The sequence below is a fragment of the Salvia splendens genome, chromosome 1 (genome assembly GCF_004379255.2).
Source record: "Salvia splendens isolate huo1 chromosome 1, SspV2, whole genome shotgun sequence".
Lineage (NCBI taxonomy): Eukaryota > Viridiplantae > Streptophyta > Magnoliopsida > Lamiales > Lamiaceae > Salvia > Salvia splendens.
In genome coordinates, this window is record NC_056032.1 from 11,428,785 (window position 1) to 11,455,012 (window position 26,228).

At 40.1% G+C, this 26,228-nt stretch overlaps 1 protein-coding gene, 1 long non-coding RNA gene and 1 other non-coding gene across 4 annotated transcripts; 1 reads left to right on the forward strand and 2 right to left on the reverse strand.

Moving 5' to 3' along the window:
* Nucleotides 1-13,460: 13,460 nt before the first annotated feature.
* On the reverse strand, nt 13,461-13,591 carry LOC121758179. The gene has a single exon (XR_006041369.1). It is a non-coding gene; the product is annotated as a small nucleolar RNA snoR83 (small nucleolar RNA).
* Nucleotides 13,592-14,870: 1,279 nt separating this feature from the next.
* Nucleotides 14,871-16,612, forward strand: LOC121742246 (UPF0496 protein At4g34320-like). 2 transcript variants are annotated; one of them, XM_042135337.1, is made up of 2 exons: nt 14,871-15,031; nt 15,238-16,612. In XM_042135337.1, the coding sequence occupies exon 2, from the start codon at nt 15,272-15,274 to the stop codon at nt 16,415-16,417; it is 1,146 nt and encodes a 381-aa protein (XP_041991271.1). In that variant the 5' UTR covers nt 14,871-15,031; nt 15,238-15,271; the 3' UTR covers nt 16,418-16,612. The 2 variants fall into 2 exon arrangements, with proteins under 2 accessions (XP_041991271.1, XP_041991279.1); XM_042135345.1 differs by having other exon boundaries at nt 15,262-16,612.
* A 5,379-nt stretch (nt 16,613-21,991) lies between these two features.
* On the reverse strand, nt 21,992-25,717 carry LOC121742261. Its single transcript, XR_006038015.1, has 3 exons — nt 24,713-25,717; nt 23,208-23,270; nt 21,992-22,185 (listed from the first exon to the last, which is right to left on the reverse strand). It is a non-coding gene; the product is annotated as an uncharacterized LOC121742261 (long non-coding RNA).
* Nucleotides 25,718-26,228: the final 511 nt, after the last annotated feature.

Sequence of the window (26,228 nt, forward strand, 5' to 3'; positions counted from 1 at the left end):
GGTTTAATCGGACTGCTATTTACTTACATAATATCTGATTTTTAGTCTTATTTTCTTATTTACTTGCACCTTATTTTCTAAGCATGACTAACATATCTATATATAGTTTCTTAGTACGCATTCATTAATTTATTTCCTCTCATTATTCATTTATATCTCTTACAACTCTCCATTGCCGATGCTGCAACAAGTTTCGATTGTACCGATACCTAAAACTTGGGCCCCCCTATATAAAATTCCTGGCTTCGTCCCTGCCTAATCTAGTTGATGTTAGCGTCGTTATGTAGTTCCAACTATTAGAAACAAATTGTGATTTCGAGTCGTTTTATGAAACATTTATAAACTTTAGTTCCCAATTCAAGTTTCTTTCCTATTAATTTTATCAAATAAAGTTTGTATTCTTTGAGCATTTTATTCAAACACGGATTGCGCAGCCCTCCCTGATCGATTAGTTAATTATTATTTATTGTAAGTTATATTTATGTGGACATTTATCTACTGCAAAAAATTTCAAAGTCATTTTCAAAGATACGGCCATTCTCATTAATATCATGAATAAAGTGATAACGACTAAGGACTATGGTGGTTTAAAAATCACACAAATCTTACCATAGCAAGATAACATAAATTAGGAACGTTTTCTTTTTGTTTTTACTCTCCATGAAAATATTTTACCTTTTCACTCATTTAAGAATGGAATAACTTCATGCTATTGATGTTATTATCTTTCGGTAGTTAGGTATTTGTATTCAAAATCACAAGGCATAATTCGATGATAATTTTTTTTACAACATTTCAACTTGTGGAAATACTATATAGGCAGGTTTATGAGAAGGAAATCATTTACGGGTAGGTTTAATTAGGTAGAAACAGAAGAAAAATGTGAAAAATGAAATGGTGTGTATCTTTCTCAATAGATTTATTTTAAGTTTTGACTTTTTGCCCAAAAATTGCTCCCATATTCTTTAACCCAACAAAAAGTTAAATAAAACATAAATGGATGGAATTGAGAAAGTGTAAAGAATTACTATAAGGCCATCCACACTGTCACTGTACCGTCCCTTAACCATCCCTTAAAACACTATTTGCGGGCCCCATTGTACTTTTTTACTTCATCCCTTAACTAAGGGACGGAACATGCAACCATTAACCGTCCCTTAACAATCCCTTAAATTACTATTCATTCAATTTATTTTTTTATTTTTTTCCACAAAATTCAATGAATAAAAACACACTTCATTAAAAATAAAATAATATTACAACATAAAAATCGTAAAAAATTAAAAAAAAACATAATTAAAAATCCTAAAAAAATTAAAAACGCATAATTTAATTTCTTCCACCAAAGTTTGCCCAAATGTGCTCCATGAGATCATCTTGGAGTTGGGCGTGTGCGGAAGAGTCACGTGTCCTTGCCCGAATAGACAACCGTTCTTGTATAGAAGGATGCACTCCACTTCGAGGCGGACTACTGGCGGTTGAGCTTCCGGGGGCTTCGGGGTCGAACCAATTTCCCGCATCGGGTCCTTCGTCTTGGACAATCATGTTGTGCAAGATTATGCACGTATACATGATGTCGACCATGTTCTCCATGAACCACGAACGAGCCGGGGTTTTGATAATGTTGAAGCGCGCTTGGAGAACCCCGAACGCCCGCTCCACATCCTTCCGAGCAGCCTCCTGCTTCTGCGCAAAAAGCGTCTGCTTTGCGTTCACAGGCCTAGCGCACGTCTTCACGAAGGTTGGTCCCTTCGGGTAGATGTCGTCGGCAAGATAGTACCCCATTCTATAGCGGCTGGTTGTTAGCGGTGAAGTTGATGGCCGGCGCTTTACCATCCAAAACTTCGGCGAAGAGGTCAGATTGCTGGAGCACGTTTATGTCGTTGTTCAAGCCGAGGACCCCGAAGTACGCATGCCAGATCCATAGCCGGTAGTCGGCGACTGCCTCGAGTATAACGGTGGGGTGGGTGCCTTTGTGGCCGCTCGTGTACGACCCCCTCCACGCCGTCGGACAATTCTTCCATTGCCAGTGTATGCAGTCGACGCTGCCAAGCATCCTGGGGAAGCCATGCACTTGTTCGTGAAGGCGGAGCAGGAACTGACAATCTGTCGTGCTGCATTCCGGAGAAATTCGTCGGTGAAGGCTGCCCGGACGCCTTTGCAGAATTGGAGCAAGCACATTCTCCCAGTGCCGTGCTGTCTCCAATGTGGAGGTATTCGTCGAACACATCCGTCGTTTGTCCAGTCGCAAGCTGACGGATTGCTGTAGTACATTTCTGCAGCGTCGAGTGGCTCGGACGACCGACGACATCGAACCTTTCTTGGAAGAACTCTTCCCGGCCCGCCAATGTATTTGCGATGTGGAGAAATAACGGTTGCCGCATGCGGAAACGGCGACGGAAGTAGGTATCTCCCCACACCGGATTATCGCAGAAATAGTCGCGGACTAACCTTGCGGCGGCTTCCTCCCGGTTACGATGGATGTAAGTCCGGGAGTGTCTTTGGGGCGGCGCAGCTTCCTCCGCTTCCCGGCGTCGATCTTCTTCAAGTGATTCTTCCATTATTTGACGCATTTGCTCATATGGATCCATGAGATCGATTAAATTTGGGGGAAGAATAAAAGAGAGATGATTTGAGATGAAAATTGGAGATGAAATGGAGATGATTTGGGAAGAATATGTAGTTGTGTGTGAAATAAGGATGAATTAGGAGTTTTTATAGAGTAAAAAAAATTTGGAAACGACTATAAAAAACGGTAACATTACCGTTTTCACAATTTAATTTATTAAAAAAATGAATTATTGCGTCAGCGTGACGAATCCCACTCGCGGACCGGCGAGTGGGTGTCACGCATCGCCTGGGATCTTTCCACGTCTCCTCGGCACGTGGCGAGACGTCACGCGATTGGTCACTGCGGGACGAGTTGGGGGACGGGCTGGTGACGGGATGAGATGCTGCAACGCGTCCCGTCCCGGTTCCGTCACTGCGGAACGAAACACGGGCCACCAGCGTAACGCGTTGCGGGTGGCCTAAGTTAACTTATTTGGGACCTATAAACTTGATGTGAATCCGAGAGTCCTAAAGAAAAATCGAAGAATCGGATTTGAGGACAAATCATTTCACAAAGAAGGACAGGATGATGTGAATCTAGATATTCAACATCATAAATCGCCAAGACATCGCGGGCCATGGGTTGATTGAGGTCCGAGAATAAGGTGGAGATATGGCAAGGAGTCAAGCCGGATTCAGAGGTCTGATTCAAACAGGAATTTCACTGTGAAGCTAAAATCCAAACCCAATCCTTAGACCATCATTATCTTCATCGTCGAAAGAGCTTCGCGTAGGTATCTTGCATGCCTCAATCGGAACCCGGATGAGGAAGTTATGATCGTTTTAAGAAAGTCGCGCAATGCAGAACGAAACGCGCGGGTGGGCGTGTTTCCTCATGCAAAACGCCTGGTCGAGCGTTTTTCTCGAAAGATCAATTTTTGTCCAGAAACTTCACGCGGTTGAGCAAAATGAGCCTAGGGAAATGCTCGGTCGGCCGTTTTGTCCGGGATGTGTCTTTTGACCAAGAATTGTTTTATTTTTGCTTTTTTTTCTCTTGTATAAATACCCATGTCTAGGGTTTTTGTGGACAGACTTTGAACATTATTGAAGAACAAAGACTCCATTGTGAGCACCCATCTTCATCATTGAAGATTTATCCAAAATCCCTTGTGGTTGCATTTAATCTATTGTCGGGCTTAGATTATTTGTTAAGGTATGCTTGCTAGTTCTTGTGTTGCTAGTTGGTGGAGCCATTAGGTTTTTGTTTGTGAAAGTAGCCATTAGGTTTTTGTTTGGATTGTCCTTATTGTTTCTAAAACAATGAGGACAATCCAAAATAATTGTAACGATCCTACTTTTTCTATCGTTTTAAGTTCAAGAAAGTAACAGTGCAGTGCAGTGCCAAAAGGCTCCTTAATCGTTTTCGAGAAACCTAATATCACATTTAAATACTCCTTCCGTCCCCAAAGAATATGAACTTTGGGTTCGGCACAAGTTTTAATGCATTATTGATAAAGTAAGAGAGAGAGAGATAGAGAAAGTTTTTTAAGTATTGTTAGTGGAGAATGGGTCCCACCTCATTAGAGAGAAGAGAATTTCCAAAATTGGAATGTACATACTCTTTGGGGACGGACGAAAAAAGAAATAGTGCATACTCTTTAGGGACGAATGGAGTAATATTGGGGCCACATGTTCGATCGGAATCTAATACAATCAGAAAAGAATAATACTGCCTCCGTCCACGAAAAATAGGATATTTTGTGAATGACACGGGTTTTAATGTAGAATTATTAAAGTAAGAGAGAAGTAGTATTAGTGGAATGTGGGGTCCATATTATTAGTTAGAGAGAAGGAAAAAAAGTTAGAGAGAAGTTGTTGAAAACTTTCCTTTTATGAATGTGCCCTATTTTTTGTGGACAACCAAAAATGACAAATGTGCCCTATTTTTCGTGAACGGATGGAGTACTAATTAAATATATTCTCGAATAATATTCGAGCAGCGCATTGTAAAGCATATTTTGATGTTTTCTGATGGTTCAATGGTTTTAACTTTTAAAACGATCATAGCTATTGACTATTGTGTATATTGACTTGTACGAGCATCCACAATAGGGGCTGACATCCCCGCGGACAAGCCCAAGGACATCCCAAAAACACCTATTGCCACGTCACTAGGACATCCCACTACATAATAGCGGACATCCCCTAGGACATCCCGACGGACAAGCACAATAATAAAAATTTACAAATTAACAATTACGAAATTAAAATTTCGACACGAATACGGACAGAGAAAGTGCAATAATAATTTCATTAAATAAAATAAAATAAAATAGTACAATTCAACAAAAAAAACACTGATTTAAACAAATTACATTATAAATATCAACGTACACTCCTCCGCGCCCGTAACTCTTTAATTATATCTTTCTGGAGTCGAATAAGAGCTTCGTGTTGTCGAAGATCAGTAAATGCACTGACCCTATCGGCGTCCCCATGAGGTATCCCCATTCGTACATTGGCGTTGGCCACGCCGTGGCTTGGACAGGCAGCATCAGCATCTTCATTGGCCGAATCAGTCAGTTCTGCACCTTCATTTTTTACGATCATGTTGTGCATGATAATACATGTGTACATGACATCAGCAATGCAGTCGTCATACCACAAACGTGTTGGACCCTTCACCGCAGCCCATCGAGCCTGGAGCACAGCAAATGCCCGCTCCACATCCTTGCGCGCCGCCTCCTGTCATTGCGCAAAATAAATCTTCTTTGGATCTGTTGAGCATCTGATCGTCTTCACAAAGACGGCCCACCTAGGGAATATCCTATCCGCCAAATAGTAACCCATATCGTGCTGGTTGCCGTTGGCTACGAAACTGGTGGCCGGACCAACGCCCATGCACTGCTCGTTGAAAAGGGGTGACGAGTGGAGGATGTTGATGTCGTTGTTCGACCCGGCTACCCCAAAATATGCATGCCAAATCCAAAGCCGGTAATCAGCTATGGCTTCGAGGATCATCGTGGGATTCTTGCCTTTGAAGCCGGTCGTGTACTGCCCTTTCTAGGCAGTGGCACAGTTCTTCCATTCCCAATGCATACAATCTATGCTGCCCAACATCCCCGGAAACTCGTGCATATCCATCACAACCTGGTAGTCTTCGGGGGGTAGGCTTCCGAAGATATCTATCCCCGAATATGTTAATGACTCCCTGACAAAAATACTTCAGACACTCGCGGGCAGTTATCTCGCCGATGTGGAGGTACTCGTAGAACATGTCGGTCGTGCCTCCGTAGGCCAACTACCTGATTGCGACAGTGCATTTCTGTATAGGCGTGTGACCGGGTCTACCAACTCACACTCTCTCTGAACCTGAAATACTTGTATCGTCGCTCTAAAGCGTTCACGATACTCATAAATAGCGCCGGTGCATCCTAAAACTCCGCCAGAAAAAGTTCTCCCCAGACCGTGGCTGCTCAGCGAAGTAGTCGTCAAACTACCGTTGGTGGGCAGCGATGTGGTCCCGAGGTACTACAGCTTGATGATGGATGGGGCGAGGTACCGTCGGTTGTTGCTGCTGCTGCAAGTGCTCTTGTATCAAGCGATTTATCTCCGCGGACGTTTAGGCCCGCAACTCTTTGTTAATTTGCCGCTGTGTGTCATCCGCATCCCCACCACTACCACCCGCACCACTACCACTAGCCATTTTTGGATTCACCTATCAAATGAAAAATGTAGAGAGAAAGAAGAGAAACTCGTTAATACAAGTGGTGCAAATGAAATGAACTGCAACGAGCCGTATATACAGAGTTTTAAAAAAATCAAAAATTGGGATGTCCGTCGGGACGTCCATCGAGTCACCGCAATAGCGGACGAGACGACGGACGTCCGCGCATGACCGCGGATGACCTCTCGTCCGTCGCGCGCTCGTCCGTCGCAATAGTGGACCTCCCGGACGGACGACCCGCTCGCCGGTCGGAAGTCCGCCGGGACGTCTGCAACTGTGGATACTCTAATATGATTTGGTGTTCCCCAATATAAATCAATTAAATATTCAATAAAACTGATGCAAAATATATAGGAAGCATGATGAATTCAATTTATTACTAATATTAATAAAAAAAACAGATCTTTTTTGAAAACACAGGTCAGTATATCAGTTGGTTTAGGTCATTACACTATTTATTGCCATCACAATACGAAAATTTGATCACCGTCGTTGCTCTGTAGTAATGGATCAACAAGAAAATGGTTTTAGGAAGATATATATATTCATTTTCCTGATTTTTCTCTACGTGATACAAATTTTTAAAAACAAATGTTCAGTTCTAAATTACATCATATACTTGGAAACATAGTGGCTTTAGGGAAGTGATTCCATGCACTTCCTTATTTTTAGGCAAAATTATAGCTTTTCCTCAAAACAGTACTATTTCTTAATAATTTCTGACTAAAATATATTTTAATGCTATAAGTTCAGAAATATAATGACATGCGCTGAGATTAAATCTTGAGATAATCATTTTTTTTATCTTTGTAATGTATCTAAAGAGTATTTTATTTTACTAATAATGCAATCCTACACATTACGACATTGTTATATGACTGAAAAACGTAACTAGGACTGTATACTAATTTTAGATCTTTGATCAGTATTTACCTTTTTTTTCTTTAAAGATAACATTAGTATATTTTGCAAAAGGAAATTATAGAAGAAGGAAAGGATGTCATTGTCAAAATTTAGTGGATTCCTGCGGATTGAATTATAACACGGCTTTCAATAATTGAAGCAGTTTATCCCCACAATTTTGGGACCTTTCCTATTTCACGAAATAATTGGACGCTTACAATATTGTATGTATAGTAGTCGAAGGACCACCTATTCACTCCCACTCTTGAAATTTTGATTATTGATTTCATTTGAATCCATGGTTTTCAAACTTGCGCTCTCAAAATTTCAAAGTTTATAACAATAGCGCATGAAATAGCGTTTATTTCTATAATTATTTTGATCAGTTAATTATTCTGACAATGATTTTTAATTTGCGGAGATGTAAATGACTTGAAAAACACTTCAGGTTATGTGTTTTATTTGGGAGACAAACATTTACTTGTTTTTAGAGGAAAAAATCAATTGTGAGTATGTGACTTTGCCGACATGTGAAGCGAAGTATATACTCCCTTTGTCCGTGAATAGGAGTCTCATTTCTATCCGGCACGGGTTTCAAGAAATGTTAAGAAAAGTGGGTGCAAGAAAGTTAGTGAAATATAGGTCTCACTTGTATATATTAGTTTTAAATGAAATGTGAGTGGAATGTGAAGGTCTCTTACCATTTATAGTAATAATGAACCAGAACTCCTATTTGCGGACGGACTAAAATGACAAAATGGCACTCCTATTCGCGGACAGAGGGAATATGTAGTAGTAGCATATATGCAATTTGGTTGAGAAATTTGCTACGTGAGCTGAACTCTCTCAACATGAGGCAACTGAAATCTAAGTCGATAATAAATCAGCAATTGAGTTAATGAAGAATCTACTATATAACGAGAGAAGTAAACATATAGGCGCCCCCTTTTTATTTCATTTGAGAAATGAATTGAGTCTTGTGGTGAGTCGTGATCAAGCAGCAGATATACTACCTCCGTCCCACATAAGTGTCAAATTTTGTCATTTCGGTCTGTTCCACTATAAGAGTCACATTTCACTTTTATCATAAATGGTAAGTAGACTTCACATTCTACCAACTAATTCTATTCACATTTTATTATATAACTAATATGTATAGATGAGACTCATAATCCACTGACTTATTCAACCTATTTTTCTTTACATTTTTTAAACTCATGCCCACACTAAATGTGATAATTAATGTGGAATGGAGGTAGTATTTGTGAAGGCTTTACCAACGGAATTGTTTTAGCAACAAAAGGAAGAATTTTTTGAAATAAAGTTAATTAAAGAAAAGTCAATACTAACATGTTATGAGTTGGAGCTTAGATTGCCCACTGTGTATGCGTCGGAATCGGATGAAAGAAGACAATTTCATTTTGTTCTGATGTGCTAGTTGTCAACGCACGAGTTTAGAAAAGCATCAAAAAAAGGTCGATTATGAGAGAAAAACCGACAATATGTAGGCATGTAGGCTGTAGCCTATAAATATAGTGGTCGACCAAGGCCCGTCTTAAGCTGGGCAGCTTGGGTCACGGCTAGGCCTAAGCCCGTGACTGAAGTGGGCTGGGTTGGACTGGTTTAATTTTATAAATTCAAACCCAGCCAGCCAAGATCCACTTGGTAAATGGGATGGGATGGGATGGGCTGGACTGGACTGTGCTGAAAATTTAATTTTTTCATACACTTTTAATTTTTATGTTTTTTAAAAATATTTATTAAATAATACTCTCTCCTCTTTCAAGAAACTTTTAAAACTGCACAGTATGTAAAGAAAGAAGAGATTGAGAAAAATATTTAAGTATTGTTAATAAAGAATATTAAACCTCTTAAGAGAAAAATATAATTTTAAAATAGAAAGTTTTTATATTTAAGGGACGAAACGAAATGGAAATAGTTTCTATATTTAAAGGACGGAAAGAGTAATGAATTAGAAATAGTTACATTTAAATATTCCAAAAACATAAAGTTCATTCTTTTTATGAATGGACTAATAAAGAAATAGTTTATATTTTTCAGAGATGGAGATGGTATATAAGCACTTGTAAATGAGAGATTATTAGTCTCTCTAATTAAATTTTCTAATTTTATTTATTTTTGGTGGGGTTCTAAAAAGAGATATAAACTAAAAATATCGATTAGTGACCCTCACCTTACTCAACCCAACATTAATCAATTTTTTAATGAAATATTCATTTTTCTGTCGTCCATATATACACCCCCTAATTTACTAAATTTTTACTTCTATCAATAACCCCATCTCAACCCCATTAATTTAGTGCAAAATGTTTGAGATTGAAAATGTCAATACGTGATTTGGAATTATATAGTACTACTATTGTAATAATTGTAATACCAAAATATGTACTATAATAAATCAATAGTTAAAACAAAAAAATAATAATATTTGACCAATAAGAAGGATGTTAGAGATAAGGTAACCTTTACACGGGCAAACTCTTGCTATTATAAAGGAACAAAAAACTAGAAGGTAAATATAACAAAGTAAATACAATAAAAGTAACAAGATGCAAACTATTGTTTTTTTCAAGTCGAGTCAAGGTATCTCTCTCCGCAAGACGAGATACGCTCCGGCTAGTGTTCACGGATTGGAGTAACATCCCCAAAGATGAAACGACTTTCCTTCTACCGAGTTGAAGCACCTCAAACTCATAGGCACCGGCAAACTTGAATTGGAGGCGAGAACCGAGCAATGCAATACTCCTAGATGCGAACTAGAATGCTTGAGAGCTAGAGAGAGGAGAGAATGTTTTGTTGGTGTGTTCTCTTCTTCCAAACTCCACCTATTTATAGGATATGGGAGACCATGTAAGAAGTCTTGGCATTAAGACACCTGATAATATACTTGGAGGTTACGCTCCCTCCGCTATACTTTTTCTTTTCAACCATCCTCCAATAAATTTTCTATTTCACTTTTACTATATTTGGTAAGTAGATCTTACATTTCACTCACAGTTTATTATAAAAATAATTCTCCGTAAAAATAGACCCCACGTTCATCTAATTTTTCCACCCTCTATACTTATAAAGTCAAATAATATCTTTAAATCCTGATCAAATATGAGATATACTTTCCTCATTAAAGCATTAATTACTTTATTTCACTCAAAGACGGGCCCTTCTAAGAATGCTAATTTCAACGAGAGTTTAATTTTTAATTTGTACTTTCTTTTGTTCGGAATTAATTATTTTATTTTAACTAAGCATAGATTTTTAAAAAAAATTTAAAAAATGGTTATAAAAATAAGTATAATGTGAATCATGTTTTTATATATTATCTTCTTCTAAGTAAAATAGTCTATTTTTCATTTTGGTTTATTACTTTACGATTTTTTTTTGAAAGTGATCCAAAAATAATTTCATACAAATTTGACTAAAAATGAACAATATTAAACCAAAGTGAAGTCGACGATCGATACAAATTTTAGATGAGTCAGTAGAATATAAAATTTATTTATTAAAAATAATAAAAATGGAATAAAATAATTAACGATGACCATTATAAAAGTGGGATATATAAGAATGGATCGGAGTTATGCAAAGTCAAAGCAGAAAATCCGAAAGAGAAATTATAGTAATATTCATGTTGAGAAACGAGAAGTTGATATTTACATTTTCAACTTTCTGTTAGTTCACTCATCATAATTGATAATCCTGTATATGCATCATACACATAAGTCATAACTGCATCTAATTAAAAATGTAATTATGGCCAATTAAAATATTTATAAAGTGGAAAATAGAAGGCTGACCATTCCCATCTGTATGGAAAGATGCCCAAACAAATTTAAAATCAAATTGGTAACTGACTTACTGATGAATGCGTGTCCAAATTAAGTGTTATACAACTGTGGAGTGTGGACACTAATTCCAAGTTTTATTTTATATAGCGCATAATATTATCATCACCAAACATGAAGAGGGCTAAATATAGTACTACTGCATAAAATAAAAATGCAGTGAAATAAAAAGTGTGAACAGAAATACTAGTACTAGTTTGTTTTCTTTTTGTTGAATGAGAGATTTGGTTATATATAACCAACACTTGAAGGAAGCACTTTTAGCTATTTCATTTTTTTAAAGTTTAGTTACATACTTTCTATGTCTCATTAAAAATAAAATATTTTTCTTTTTAAATATTGAAGCATAAGGAGAATAAGCTCCTTATGAAGAAAATGTTGTTCCGATTTGAATACCGACCAGGTATCACTATGAATGAGACTTCTGCACATAGATTGTGGAAGACACTAGAGGATAAATTTCTGAAGAAGAGTGATCCTTTCCAAGAAGCAAATACGACCACTGTGTGTATTTGCGCAGACTTCAAGATGATTCCTACATCTACCTACTCTTATACGTTGATGATATGCTGATAGCATCAAAGAGCCAAGTTGAAATTGACAGATTGAAGGCTCAGATGAGTAAAGAGTTCGAGATGAAGGATTTGGGGGAAGCCAAGAAGATTCTCGGTATGGAGATTACAAGGGATAGAGAGGGAGGCAAGCTTTGGCTGACACAAAAGCAGTATTTGATCAAAGTACTACAACGTTTTTGTGTAAATGATGATTCCAAATCTGTAAGTACCCCACTTGCTCCTCATTTGAAACTTAGTTCTCAATTATCTCCAAAAACGGAAGATGAGCGAGAATATATGGCAAAAGTTCCCTATGCTAACGCAGTTGGAAGCTTGATGTATGCAATGGTGTGTACAAGACCAGACATTTCACAGGCTGTTGGTATTGTGAGCAGATACATGCATGATCTAGGAAAGGGTCATTGGCAAGTTGTGAAATGGATTCTGCGGTATATTAAAGATACTGTAGATATTGGTTTGTTGTTTGAGCAGGATAAATCACTTGGTCATTATGCAGTTGGATATTGTGTTTCCGACTATGCTGGTGATTTGGAGAAGATTTGTGTTCGGTGGGATTTGAAATTTTGTCAAGGTGGAGATTTGTTGAAATTTGACAAAATTTCTATCCCATGTGGATTAGGAATAGTTAGGAATAGTTGGGGGAGTTGCTACCTATAGCACTCCTCCCTCATTTGCAATGCACCTCAAACATTTGTATTTTCTTCTCATCTTATATATAAAACGAGAATAAAATACAAAAGTGCTCCCTCATTTGCAATGCACCTCAAACATTTATATTTTCTTCTCATCTTATATATAAGACAAGAAGAAAATACAAAGGTTTGAGATGCATTACAAATGAGGGAGTAGTATATAAGACGAGAAGAAAAGGTGCATTACAAATGAGGGAGAAATACTCCTTTTATTGGTAGCAACTCCAACCAACTATTCCTAACCCACCGATGTGGGATAAAAATTTTGTCAGGCAAATTTCAACAAATTGCCAACAGTCCAGACTCTAAACAAAGAGCGCTGTAGCACCCTTCATCACGTTACATTGAGCTGTACCAATCTTTGGTTGAGTTTTGCTATTTAAATCGATGTTCCTAGGTAGAAGCCCTATTTTCCATGAATTCTAAAGGACTTTTTAAACCTAGTACGCGAAGTAGAAATACTGAAAAAGATGAAGTTTAATCCATTTCAGCTTGTAGGTAGTTCGTTTAGAATAATAACTAGAGACAAACCCCAGCATTGTCGCAAGATATCTTGAACCAGTTATCCTTTTAATTGCACGTGTGTAATGTAAGGCAAATTGCTCAGTTTGGGAGTGACAAGCATGATTGATGCTTTATTTCATTAAACGATTCATTTATTTGGGTAAAAGATTAGTGTTTGCCAAAAGAGACGCAATACATCAAATCAAGCAAAAGAGACGCGATATATTTGTTTGAGAGGTGTTTGATGGTGATTTGGAATATTGACTGCTGAACTGGTAAGGGTAAAAGAGAGTGAACACCAAGCAACTGCAGCAAAATTCAAACAATTGCAACCCTTTCAGCGAGTAAAAGATCCATCCCAATTCGAGCTCAAACCTGAGAATCTTGCTCGTATTCTATTCAACGTACGGCCAATACCTAGAGACATGCTATCCCATAAAATTAACATTTCGAGGGTGTCAAATCATTCAACAAATGTGAACTTCGAATTTCTTGATTGACATAAGTTTATAAAGAGGGCCTTTCCACATTAATACCCAAAACAAAAAAAACGTCTCAAGGTGTTCAAAATGAAAATGGTTTCTTCAATACCAAAAATTGTCAAAGCATATGAGTAAAACTAGAAATGAAGAAATAGAAGAGAAAAGAATGTATGGTGAAGCTACTATTAAACGCCGTCTTTGAAAAAATATAAGCGGCGTTATCAGCGAAACTCCCAAAACTTTAATCTTTGCCTCCCATGAATCAGATAAGAACCAAAGCAAGCTTATCTGGGATTATGAAGGCATCTAACAAATCATCGGAAACTAAAACAAACAGATACAGTAGAAAATAAATCTAATTCAGATCGTAGGAGCGGTGAGGATGATGGTCATTCTGCCGTAGTATTTATAAGGGGAAGCGTCATTCTGAAAACCCTATATGCTGATTCGATTGGATCCATGGGCCATAGATAGGAAGCCCATTATTCACTCTCTCTACGCCCCAATTTACAATTTACAATAACCCAACTTATTTTGTAAAGTTGGCAAAATAAGAAAGATAAAGGAAAAAAATAAGTACAAGTATGAGAGTTAGAGTGAAAAAGTCATGAATTAGTGTTAGTAGATTTTGGGGTTTATTTCCAAAACTGGAAAGAACTATTTTTAGGAAACATGCTAAAAATAAAAGAGTTTCGGTTTTTAAAATATTCTATATATTATTCTTTATCTTACTTTACTATTTTTCTAATTTAATTATTTATATCATTTTCCAATTTAATTGCGAAAATGAAGTGTGTCTAAGTAATGTGGAAATGTGGAATGGATGAGTAAATAATACTAATATCAACAGCTTCTGATAAATCACATTGGATTTTACACAACAGTTTTCACATTTATAATTTTTAGTAGTAGTATCATCTTTGACTCTTTGTTCTGATTTCCTTCGGCCATTGAAAGCTGTAATTCATAACAGTACATAACAAAACAAACTAAAACAAAATAAAATTCATTGCAGCAAAAAAGACGATTCCGTCGCCTTGGCGGCCCCCACACTGTTGCCCGACATCATATGAGGAGGTTAAATCAGGGTACGCAGTAACCCGTTAAGGGGATGTCTTAACTCACTGACTGCCAGAAGCCCATCTCCCAAGGCCTCACACTTATGCCCGAGAGATGAAAGCAACTATACGACAACAGTGGGATTTGAACCTTGCATTGCAATAAAATAAAATTCTAAGTAGCTGTAAAAGTAGTTGCTTTGATCCCAAGTTTTGACTCAGTAAAATCATTTCAGTTATAACTTTTCCGCGTTTGCCTGAATAACCAATCACTTCTTACGTTCTTATCCATGTTGTTAAAGAGACACGTTTATTTTATTTTTGGCACAATATATTCATATTTTTCCCATTTATCAAATTAATCCTGGTCATTGTAGATAAAGATTAATTTATACATTTATGAAAGTATTATCTAGATTGCTTCCCGCGTTTACTCACATGAATTAAGTCATGCGTGCAAGCTATTTGTTGGTAATATCAATCCACCACTATTTCATTTTTTCCTCTTAACCGGATTTAATTCTCTTTAAACTTCTCCTCTTCAATCTTTGTCTCCACACATACACATATATATACAACATCACTTTCCCATCCCCCTCTATCCAAATCTCTTGAAATTCTATACTATCTTTCCCATCCACCAATATTTACATAGATCTTGAACCATTCTAATTTTGGTATGTTTCATGACTGAGTCTTCTGTTCGAATTCTTCATATCATATGTATTGCATGCATATCTGTATGGTTAAAGTTTTAAACAGCCAAATCACTATTTCTGCTTCCTCAATACATCATCAACTCAGATTGATCTATTTGCACGTTCTCTCTAATTTTTTCTTACTTAGCTTCCAAGCAACAAAAATTTATTTATTTATTTATTAGTGTTGGATGATTGTGGTGTTCAAGATTGAAGATCATGGGAAGCCATCTGAGCAAGAAACCTGATCAAGAAAGCCATTCATCATCATCAAACAATCTCCCCTTGTCGAGGGAGCTGAACTCGTACTCGGCTTCCTGCAGAGTGGACGCCGATTTACAGGCGTTCGACGCGTCTCTGCAAGCTCGAACAAGCAACGTGATCAGCTCCATCGCCGCAGGAGTGGAGGTGAGAGCCCTCTCCTTGGATTCACTCCGACAAGTCACGGAATGCCTCCTGGACATGAATCAGCAAGTGGTCAAAGTCATCCTAGACTGCAAGAAAGATATTTGGAGGAATCAAGACCTGTTCGATCTGGTGGAGGATTACTTCGACAACAGCCTCAAAACCCTCGATTTCTGCGCCGCCCTCGACAAATGCCTCAAGGGCGCCCGTGACAGCCAGCTCCTCATCCTCCTCGCCCTCAACCAGTTCGAGGAGGAACGCAACGACAACGACCATGTCGCGGGGGGAATTAGGTATTCGAAAACGCTGGAGGAGTTGAAGAATTTAAGAGACGCCGGGGATCCTTTTACCGATGAATTCTTCCAAATGTTTCAATCCGTTTACCAGCAGCAGATGCACATGCTGGATAAGCTTCATAACACGAAGCATAAACTGGACAAGAAGCTGAAATGCATCAGCTCATGGAGGAGAGTCTCGACCATGATATTCGCAGCGACCTTTGCTGCGGTGCTGATATGCTCGGTGGTGGCGGCGGCAATGGCAGCGCCGCCGGTGGCAGCGGCGTTGGCGGCAGCGACGTCGATCCCTTTGGGGTCGATGGGGAAGTGGATAGACTCGCTGATGAAGGGGTACGAGAAGGTTTTCATGGGGCAGAAGGAGATGGTGAATTGCATGAATGTGGGGACCTTAGTGACCATTAAGGATTTGGACAGCATTCGGTTGCTGATAGACATGTTGGAGATCGAGATCGAGTCGCTGGTGGGGGCGGCGGAGTTTGCGATGAGGAACGAGGGGACGGTGAGAGTTGGGATAGAGGAGATTAAGAAGAAGGTGGATGTGTTCATGAAGAGTGTGGAGAAGTTGGGGGCGCAGGCGGATAACTGCAGCCGCGATATAAGGAAGGCGAGGACTGTCATTCTGCAGAGGATCATCAAATCCCCGTCTCATTCATCAGATTAATCTATTATCTATTACTCCCTTGGGATGCATATTTGATAGTAATATTTATAGGAAGTTGCTTTTCATTTTAGCAGTTGAACTACTGGAAGTTTACATGATCATAGATTACATACTGATATGACTCATTCGTTTGATGTGATTCTTGATTTTAACAATTTTTTTTCTCGTGATTTATATCTATATGTACATGGAAAAGTATGTGAGTGAGAAGACTAATGGGATCTATTGGAGCAGATATGAACTCCACGATGCAGTTTTGTCAATCATAAAGATAATAGCAGGTTCAGTTCACATTTCGGATTCTAAATCCGTCTTTAGCTCACAAATATATATACATGTCCAGATATTGGAAACGTATAGACTCAAGGCCTTTACCTTTTTGTAGTGAAACAGAGGATCATAGTGATCCCCTTCTTCCTAAAAATTGTGGGAATAAGTAGATGCTCCCTCCCATTGATTAATCATTCGTGGCCAGACAGTTTGATTGGTTCTGAGCCAAGACTGAAGAGTTGGAATAGTCAGTCATTATCTCCCCTTTTTGAGTTATTTTATTTGAAGTTTGATTGTTCACTGAAACAACTTTATATAATTCAGCACACACTCACTCAAGTAGACATAGAGAGTGATTTTTTCCTGTGTTGTTCTAAGCTTGAATCATCAACTATGAGCACCTTCCAACATTGGATCTACTTCTGCCAAGCTCAACATCCGAATCTCAAACGGTCAAACCTCATGCCCTCACAGTTTTTGTCTTGGTCTTTCTATTTTGTCTTATTTTTTCCACTCCAATTGAATCCTGTGTCCAACATTGTTTGTAACACCATTAATTTGTGTGTGCGTGTGTGAAAGCTGATATACATTCTTATGAATCGGCAGTGCAACTTAGGAAAACTGAAAAAGTTTGTGTGAAGGATTCAAGTGTTAGAGCATCCACTACGCGTCTCGCGCGGGGCTCGCGTTCCGTTCCGGAGGGACGGTTCCGCCGCGGGACGCGTTGCAACGTTCGTCCCGTCCCGTAGCCCGTATCCGCGAGACATGGGACGCGCCGGCCCGTCACGCGCGCGGGCGACGTGGCGCGCCCCCGATGCATGCGTGACGCCCACTCACTGGCCCGCGAGTGGGCGTCGTCACGGATGACGCAATAATTCATTTTTTTAAAAAAACTTTGAATTTTAATAAAAAAAAATTATTTTCAAACGGTAATGTTACCATTAATTTTTTATTTTCTACTTTTTTATTTTTTATTTATTTACTCTATAAATAATCCTATTTCATACTCATTTAACACACAAACACACATCTATTCCTCTCAAATCCTCTCTATCACTCCAATTTCCATCTTAAATCAACTCAAACAAATGGATCCTTTTGAGCAAATGCGTCAATTAATGGAACAATCACTTGAAGAAGATCGACGACGAGAGGCGGAGGAAGCCGCGCCACCCCACGACGCTCCCGGAAGTACATCAATCGGAACCGGGAGGAAGCCGCTGCACGGTTAGTACGCGACTACTTCTGCGATAACCCGATTTGGGGAGATACCTACTTCCGTCGCCGTTTCCGCATGAGTAAACTGCTATTTCTCCACATAGCGAATACTTTGGCGGCCCGGGAAGAGTTCTTCCGAGAAGGGTTCGACGCGGTCGGCCGTCCCAGCCACATGACGCTGCAGAAATGTACTGCAGCCATCCGTCAGCTTGCGACTGGACAAACGGCCGACATATTCGACGAATACCTCCACATCGGAGACACCACTGGGCGCATGTGCTTGCTCAACTTCTGCAGAGGCGTCCGGGCAGCCTTCAGTTACGAATTTCTCCGGAGGCCAAGCACGGACGATTGTCAGTTCCTCCTTAACCTGCACGAACAAGTGCACGGATTCTCCGGGATGCTTGGCAGTGCCGATTGCATGCACTGGCAATGGAAGAATTTCCCGGTGGCTTGGAGGGGGTCCTACACGAGCGGCCACAAAGGCACCCATCCAACCGTTGTAATCGAGGCCGTTGCCGACTACCGGCATTGGATCTGGCACGCGTACTTCGGGGTCCCTGGCTCGAACAACGACTTAAACGTGCTCCACCAGTCCGACCTCTTTACCGAAGTTTTGGATGGTAAAGCGCCGGCCATCAACTTCGTCGCCAACAACCGACTGTATAAAATGTGGTACTATCTCGCCGACGGCATCTACCCGAAGTGGCCGACCTTCGTGAAGACGTGCAGCAGGCCTGCGAACCCCAAGCAGGCTCTTTTTGCTCAGAAGCAGGAGGCTGCGCGCAAGGATGTGGAGAGGGCGTTCGGGGTTCTCCAAGCGCGCTTCAACATCATCAAAGCCCCGGCTCGTTCGTGGTTCATGGAGAGCATGGTCGACATCATGTATACGTGCATAATCTTGCACAACATGATTGTCCGAGACGAAGGACCCGATGCGGGAAATTGGTTCGACCCCGAATCCCCCGGAAGCTCAACCGCAAGTAGTCCGCCGCGAAGTGGAGCGCATCCGTCTATACAAGAACGGTTGGCTATTCGGGCAAGGACACGCGACTCTAGCGCCCACACCCAACTCCAGGAGGATCTAATTGAGCACATTTGGGAAAACTTTGGCGGAGAAGATTAAATTATGTCATTTTTATTTTTTTAGAATTTTAATTATGTCTTTTTTCTTTTTTTTTTAAGTTTAAGTTGTAATGTTGTTTTAATTTTAATGAATTGTGTTTGTTTAAATTGAATTGGGTTGTAAAAAAAATAAAAAATAAAATTGAATGAATAGTAATTAAGGGACGGAATAAGGGACGGTTAAGGGATTGAGGAAAAAAGGATAGTGGGGCCCTCAAATAGTGGTCAAATAGTAGTTAAGGGACGGTATAGAGACAACGCAGTGGATGATCTTAGATTTGGGGGCTACACACTTTAGCTATGGTGGGGTTGATGAGCATTTTGAGGTACATTCTCTCACAATCTGTTAACATTTTTTTTCCCAAAAGCAAAAGATTCGATGTTTCTATCTTGACGTGTTATATTTGTAAAGAAATTTGGTTGGTGAGCATAATGAATTTATTTTCCAGAATATGATGGTGGTGGTATAATATATTATGAAATTAGGTGACAACATATGCATTGTTGGAGACTATAAAGGAAGCAGTGCCTGAAATGTGGTTGTCAGAGATGAAGAGTGCTTGGTCCAAAGCTTACGATCATCAAGTTGGAAATGAAGCCCCCCTCTTCAAATTAAAATTGGATTTACTATTTATAATCAATATAATTACTTTGAATAAATTATTACTACTTATATATGCGCTATTTCATTTGGTTTGTTATTATTTCGCATTAAATGTCTAACCTTGATTCTATTATTGATCCGATCAGATGGAATATATTCTAGAATTTTATATAATTCTTGTTTAGTTTCATTTGTATTTGACTATATTTGGGCCAAATCAAGTCCTTATTATAATATTTATGTTAGGTGATTTTATCTTGAAAATGTGAATGAAGCTTACTTCAATTATATGATTATTAAATAGTCTGGGAGTAGAGGGCTACTGGTCTCGTTTTCTATTTTGGATACTACGAATACCAATTAGATACAGAAAGTCGTCATCCCTTGAAATAAAAAATGGTCATTTTACATTATTAAATGTCGTCTTTTATAACAAAAAGATATTAACCTAGTAATAATCAATCTAAAAAATTGATTTTTTAAATAAATCATGTCTTCATAATCAAGACAAAATGTCGAAACATGTCCCCACCCGCCACCATCCATCATTTTGAGCCTTAATATTTGTTTTCAGGATTATGGTTTCTATCTTGAACCTCCATAATCTTATTCATTAACTTTTGAAAATAGTTTATCGTCTCGCTTGAATAAATTATAAGTACTATTGAAAATTGGATTTTAAACATAATATCTACCAGTATTATTCTCTTTGTAGGTCTCATATAAATGAAAAGGTTAATTTATCTTACATTGATTTAAACTAATAGGGAGGTGATTCCAATGAGTAAAATAATTATCGTTTAACATTTCTGTTCCCATTTTCCATTGACCAATTAGCTTGCATAAGGCAAATATATACTTTCCTTCGTCACAATTAGTAATGTTGAGACCACCCGCAACGCGGTACGCGGGTGGCACGAGTCCCGTTCCTCTGTGACGAGACGGGCGCGGGACTCGTTGCAGCGTCTTGTCCCGTCACCAGCCTGCCGGATCACCCGTCATGCCGAGACGAGTGCGAGACGTCTCGCCACGCGCTCCCGCGACGTGGCGCACGCTGGGGCCATGCGTGACGCCCACTCGCCGGCCCGCGAGTGGGTTTCGTCACGCTGACGCAATAATTCATTTTTTAATTGGAATTTAATAAAAAAATAAAAAAATAAAAAATCGAAAACGGTAATATTACCGTTTTCGACCGTTTTCCTTTTTTTTATTTTTTTTTATTTTTTAACTCTATAAATACTCCTATTTCATCCTCATTTCACACACAAACACACATCTAATCCTCTTAAATCATTTCTGTTTCCTCTTCAATTTTCATCTCAAATCATCTCTTTTATTCTTCCCCAAATTTAATCTATCTAATGGATCCATATGAGCATATGCGTCGAATAATGGAAGAATCACTTGAAGAAGATCGACGCCGGGAGGCGGAGGAAGCCGCGCAGCCCCAAAGACGCTCCCGGACTTACATCCATCGTAACCGGGAGGAAGCAGCCGCAAGGTTAGTCCGCGACTACTTCTGCGATAACCCGGTGTGGGGAGATACCTACTTCCGTCGCCGTTTCCGCATGCGGCGACCGGCTATTTATCCACATCGCAAATACATTGGCAGCCCGGGAAGAGTTCTTCCAAGAAAGGTTCGACACCGTCGACGTCCCAGCCACACAACGCTGCAGAAATGTACTGCAGCAATCCGTCAGCTTGCGACTGGACAAACGACGGATGTGTTTGACGAATACCTCCACATTGGAGAAAACACTGAGAGAATGTGCTTGATCCAATTCTGCAAAGGCGTCCGGACAGCCTTCACCGACGAATTTCTCCGGAAGCCAAGCACGACAGATTGCCAGTTCCTGCTCCGCCTTCACGAAGAAGTGCACGGATTCCCCGGGATGCTTGGCAGCATCGGTTGCATGCACTGGCAATGGAAGAATTGCCCGGTGGCATGGAGGGGGTCGTACACGAGCGGCCACAAAGGCACCCACCCCACCGTTATACTCGAGGCCGTTGCCGACTACCGGCTATGGATCTGGCATGCGTACTTCGGGGTCCCCGGCTCGAACAACGACATAAACGTGCTCCACCAATCCGACCTCTTCGCCGAAGTTTTGGATGGTAAAGCGTCGGCCATCAACTTCATCGCTAACAACCGACGCTATAAAATGGGGTACTATCTTGCCGACGACATCTACCCGAAGTGGCCAACCTTCGTGAAGACGTGCACCAGGCCTGTGAACCCAAAGCAGACACTTTTTGTCACGACCGCACTTTCTAAGGATAGAAAGCCCGGTTGATCGCGACTAGGGGAGGATGAAAGAAGCGGGGAAGAAAGGGGAATACCGTGTCACAACTGAAACTTGAACCAAAATAACTCAAATAGTATATATCAGAGTGCATGAAACAGAGTGCAAACTAGATTTTTTTACATTGCAGCGGAAGAGTCAAGAGTAGATGACGTCGTGTATGGAGACACGTCGCATCCGAGTACTATTCTTATCGAAGGATCTTCATCGTCTATGCTCAACACCGCCCGCCGTCATCACTGCTCAACCTGCACATTTTTAAAACATATGCAGGGCTGAGTACTTGGTGTACTCAGTTGACACGTGCCGAAATATATTTTCATAAAAACTAGTTTTGTCAAGCCACTCTTTGAGTGAACTCGGGGTTTTAGGAAAAGGTCCGAGAACACTAAAACATTTTCCTTTTTTTCCAAAAGCGATCTGTCGATCTATTTTCCTGGAACATATGCCATATCTGACAAACTCCTGGGGAACAGAAGCCCACTAACCTGCTAGTGAACAGAATTCACGAAACTCTTGGTGAAACGGAATGTATGGGCTTCAACCGCTTACAAACCCGAATTCACTAACTCCTGGTGAAACGGAATGTATGGGCTCACCCCACTTACAAACCCGAATTCACTAACTTCTGGTGAAACGGAATGTATGGGCTCAACCCACTTACAAACCCGAATTCACAAAACTCCTGGTGAAACGGAATATATGGGCTCAACCCACTTACAAACCCGAATTCACAAAAACTGAAATTCTTGGTCTAGTGGGGACATCGTCCTTGCTAGCCAGTCGGATAGGCATACGTTCAAAACAAAACATGGCTTGACATAACCTTGCAACTTTATTTTCCTCGTAAAACCGTTTTTTAACATAACTCATTTCTATCGGTCAAAGCCGAACTCAAAAATCAATGAAGGCTTCATTTTCCTCGTAAACATTCTTTCAACAAAGCTCAATTCTATCGGTCCAAACCGAACTCAAAACATTCAAAACTTCTATTTCCTCATAAAACACTCTTGAAGCATAAACTCATTTTTCTATCGGTCAAAGCCGAACTCAAATATCAACGAAGGCTACACTTCATAAGCACTCGTTAAGCAACACATAACATCATATAACAACACCAAGCAAAAAGCACTTATCACAAAAACTGCACATCAAATAGTGAGCGCGCACTTAACATCGTATCTTAAATAGAAACACACGAAAATACTTCTCATAAAAACTTTATAGTAACTGTAAACCTTCATAAAAACATTTTAGTTCGAAAGCCCACCTTGTTCGCTTAAACTCCTTAATTTGATTTTTCCTGACTCCAACCTTAGCTCGCGGAGATAACCTTTTTTTTAAAAAACAACACCACTTACTAACAAGACTTAAGAAAATTCTTAAACTTTAATTAGAATTAGAATTAGAATTAGAATTAGAATGCATGCGCTAATTAATCATGGCCCAAGAACTTAATTAGAATTCCGGCTCAAAACCAAATTAGTTTGCAACCCAAGCTCCCTCGTAAATTACTTCCATTCAGCCCAACTGCTCTTCTCCTTTTCTAAGAACTCGGTCCAAATAATTTATACGGAAGCAACCCTCAGCCCAAGCATACACCATTTCCGGCCCAAAGATCAATTACTACAACCCAAAGCACAATAAAATTCGCAGCCCATTTCCATTAATTCACTCTCGGCCCACTCCTTTAATTTATTCCTTAGCCCAGCTAATTAAAGTCAGGCAGCCCAAATCTCATCAAAGAACAATACATGTCCCAAACATCCTAATTTACAAGGTGGCCCAATTATTCCAAATAAATGTGTTGGCCCAGTTATAAAATGCCCAATTATGCTCCACTTCTCCACCATGACTTCTCCCCCATTTCTCATTTCCATTTTCCAAAATCCCTAATTGAAGCCAGCACAACAGTGGCGCCTTACCTCCAACCTTCCTCACTTCTTCCGTCGACGCCGGCGGCCAGATCCACCGAAACTCTGCTAGCGCCGGCTATTCCTCGGCCCTCTCCTTTTCTATTTCTCCATCCACTTCATTCACATCATACTGCCGCCAAATTTAGAATCCTTCAATTTGGAGTGAGGAGCAGCGGCGAATCCTTCAATTTGGAGTGAGGAGCAGCGGCGTTTTCCTCTCCGTCGAGCTCTCTCACTCCAGCGAAATTGCCATCAATCTCCAATTCCACCGGTCATCGCTTCCGGTGCCATCGAATTGTCGGCACTCTCACCGCGTCGGCTCCCTCTCTCTCCGTCGGCTCACTCTCACGACGATAGGGACACCCCCGGCGAACAGCAGCGCCGCGCGCTCCGTCCCTGCCTTCGAATCGGTACCCGGCTTCGACCATAGTCGCGGTTCCGTCTCCCTGGTCTCGCTCCGAGACCGTCGCTGTTCAGCCCGCCACCATGGAGTTATCTGCCCCTCGGCGTCGCCGGTTCATCGCCGGACAGCCCCTCACCTCAAGCTAAGTCCATCCTTACTTTATTATCTAGCTAATCCTTGTTGTGGAAGGTTGGGTAGAAGCTATGTGGGATTGTTACTCGACCATCTGGGAATTTTCTGAACTTGTTGGAATTTATTTGGTTGCTTATTGGAATGAGCTTAACCTTTCCAAACTCCACTTGCTACTGTCATTAAGTCTAAGAGGTAGTCTATGGAATACTTTGGGCATTACTTGATTATTGAGGCTACTGTTATGAGGTTTCTACAGCCATGATTCTATGTTCTTGGGCCTAGCATGATGTTCGAAATAAAGCAGAGGGTGTGCTAGTGTTTTACCTCTCATTTGATGACTCCTTCGAACGCCGGACTGCCCTTAAGCTTGCCGCCACTCCTTCCTCTCTTGCTGCACTTCTTGTGTCGTGTGAATATAGAGAGGTGTGTGGAAGGAGATGGTGGTGGGGCTGGTATTTATAGTCAAATTCCTTGGCATTTTGTAGCTAATTTTGGATAAAGATTCCTTCTCTTTTGAATTTGAGATAAAAGCTTCTATGCATAAATTGGTGAAAGTCTTGGGGATAGGAGATATCTTGCTTATCTCACCCTTATTTGATTCCTTGACTATGGATGAGTTTTTCCCTCTTTCGGTTATCCTAGGGAACTCAAAACACCATGCCACTTGTTCCTATTTGGTGTTGAGCAAAATATTGCAGAGGCTTTCTTCAAGTCCTATTTGATGCTTCCCATTTCTGTGATACTTGGAGGGTTAAGGCTGTCTTGGCAGCTTGCTTACTACCATCTGCACATTACCTCTATTTTTGCAAAGAGACTTTGTTTTCCTTTGATTCTTAGACAGGAAATATATAACCATTTTGGTGTATCTTGGCAGGTTGCAAGGTGGAACTTGGCATCTTGTGGTTGTCTTAAAATTGAGAAGGAAAGAGAAGATGACTCATGCTTAGCTTTCTTTGATTCCATTACCATTTCTAGCTAGAGTCAAACTTGTAGACTTTGTCCTTTAGAATAGCTAAGACATAGCTATTCATTTCTTGTGTATAATTAGGTCTAGAGCATTCTATTTGATTAATTGGCATTTCTTCTTTTCAACAATTATAGTTCATAAAAATTAAATTCCTTGCACTTTAATTCCAAGTGTTTCTTCGTCCAAAATTTTTTTTTATACTCCAAAAATCCGTGCACGAAAACTCGGGGTGTTACACTTTTTGCGCAGAAGCAGGAGGCTGCTCGGAAGGATGTGGAGGGGGCGTTCGGGGTTCTCCAAGCGCGCTTCAACATTATCAAAGCCCCGGCTCGTACGTGGTTCATGGAGAGCATGGTCGACATCATGTATACGTGCATAATCTTGCACAACATGATTGTCCAAGACGAAGGACCCAAGGCGGGAAATTGGTTCGACCCTGAAACCCCCGGAAACTCTACCGCAAGTAGTCCGCCACGCAGTGGAGTGCATCCGTCTATACAAGAATGATTGTCTATTCGGGCAAAGACACGTGACTCTTCCGCCCACGCCCAACTCCAAGATGATCTAATGGAGCACATTTGAGCAAAATTTGGCAGAGGAAATTATTAAATTATGTATTTTAAATTTTTTTAGGAAATTATTAAATTATGTTTTTTTTACGAATTTTATGTTGTAAGTTTATTTAATGAAGTGTGTTTTTATTAATTGAATTTGGTTGGAAATAAAAATAAAAAATAAAAGTGAATGAATAGTAATTTAAGGGACGGTTAAGGGACAGATAAGAGATGGAGGGTTGCAGGTTCCGTCCCTTAGTTAAGAGATGGAGTAAAAAAGTACAGTGGGGCCAATGAATAGTAATTTAAGGGACGGTTA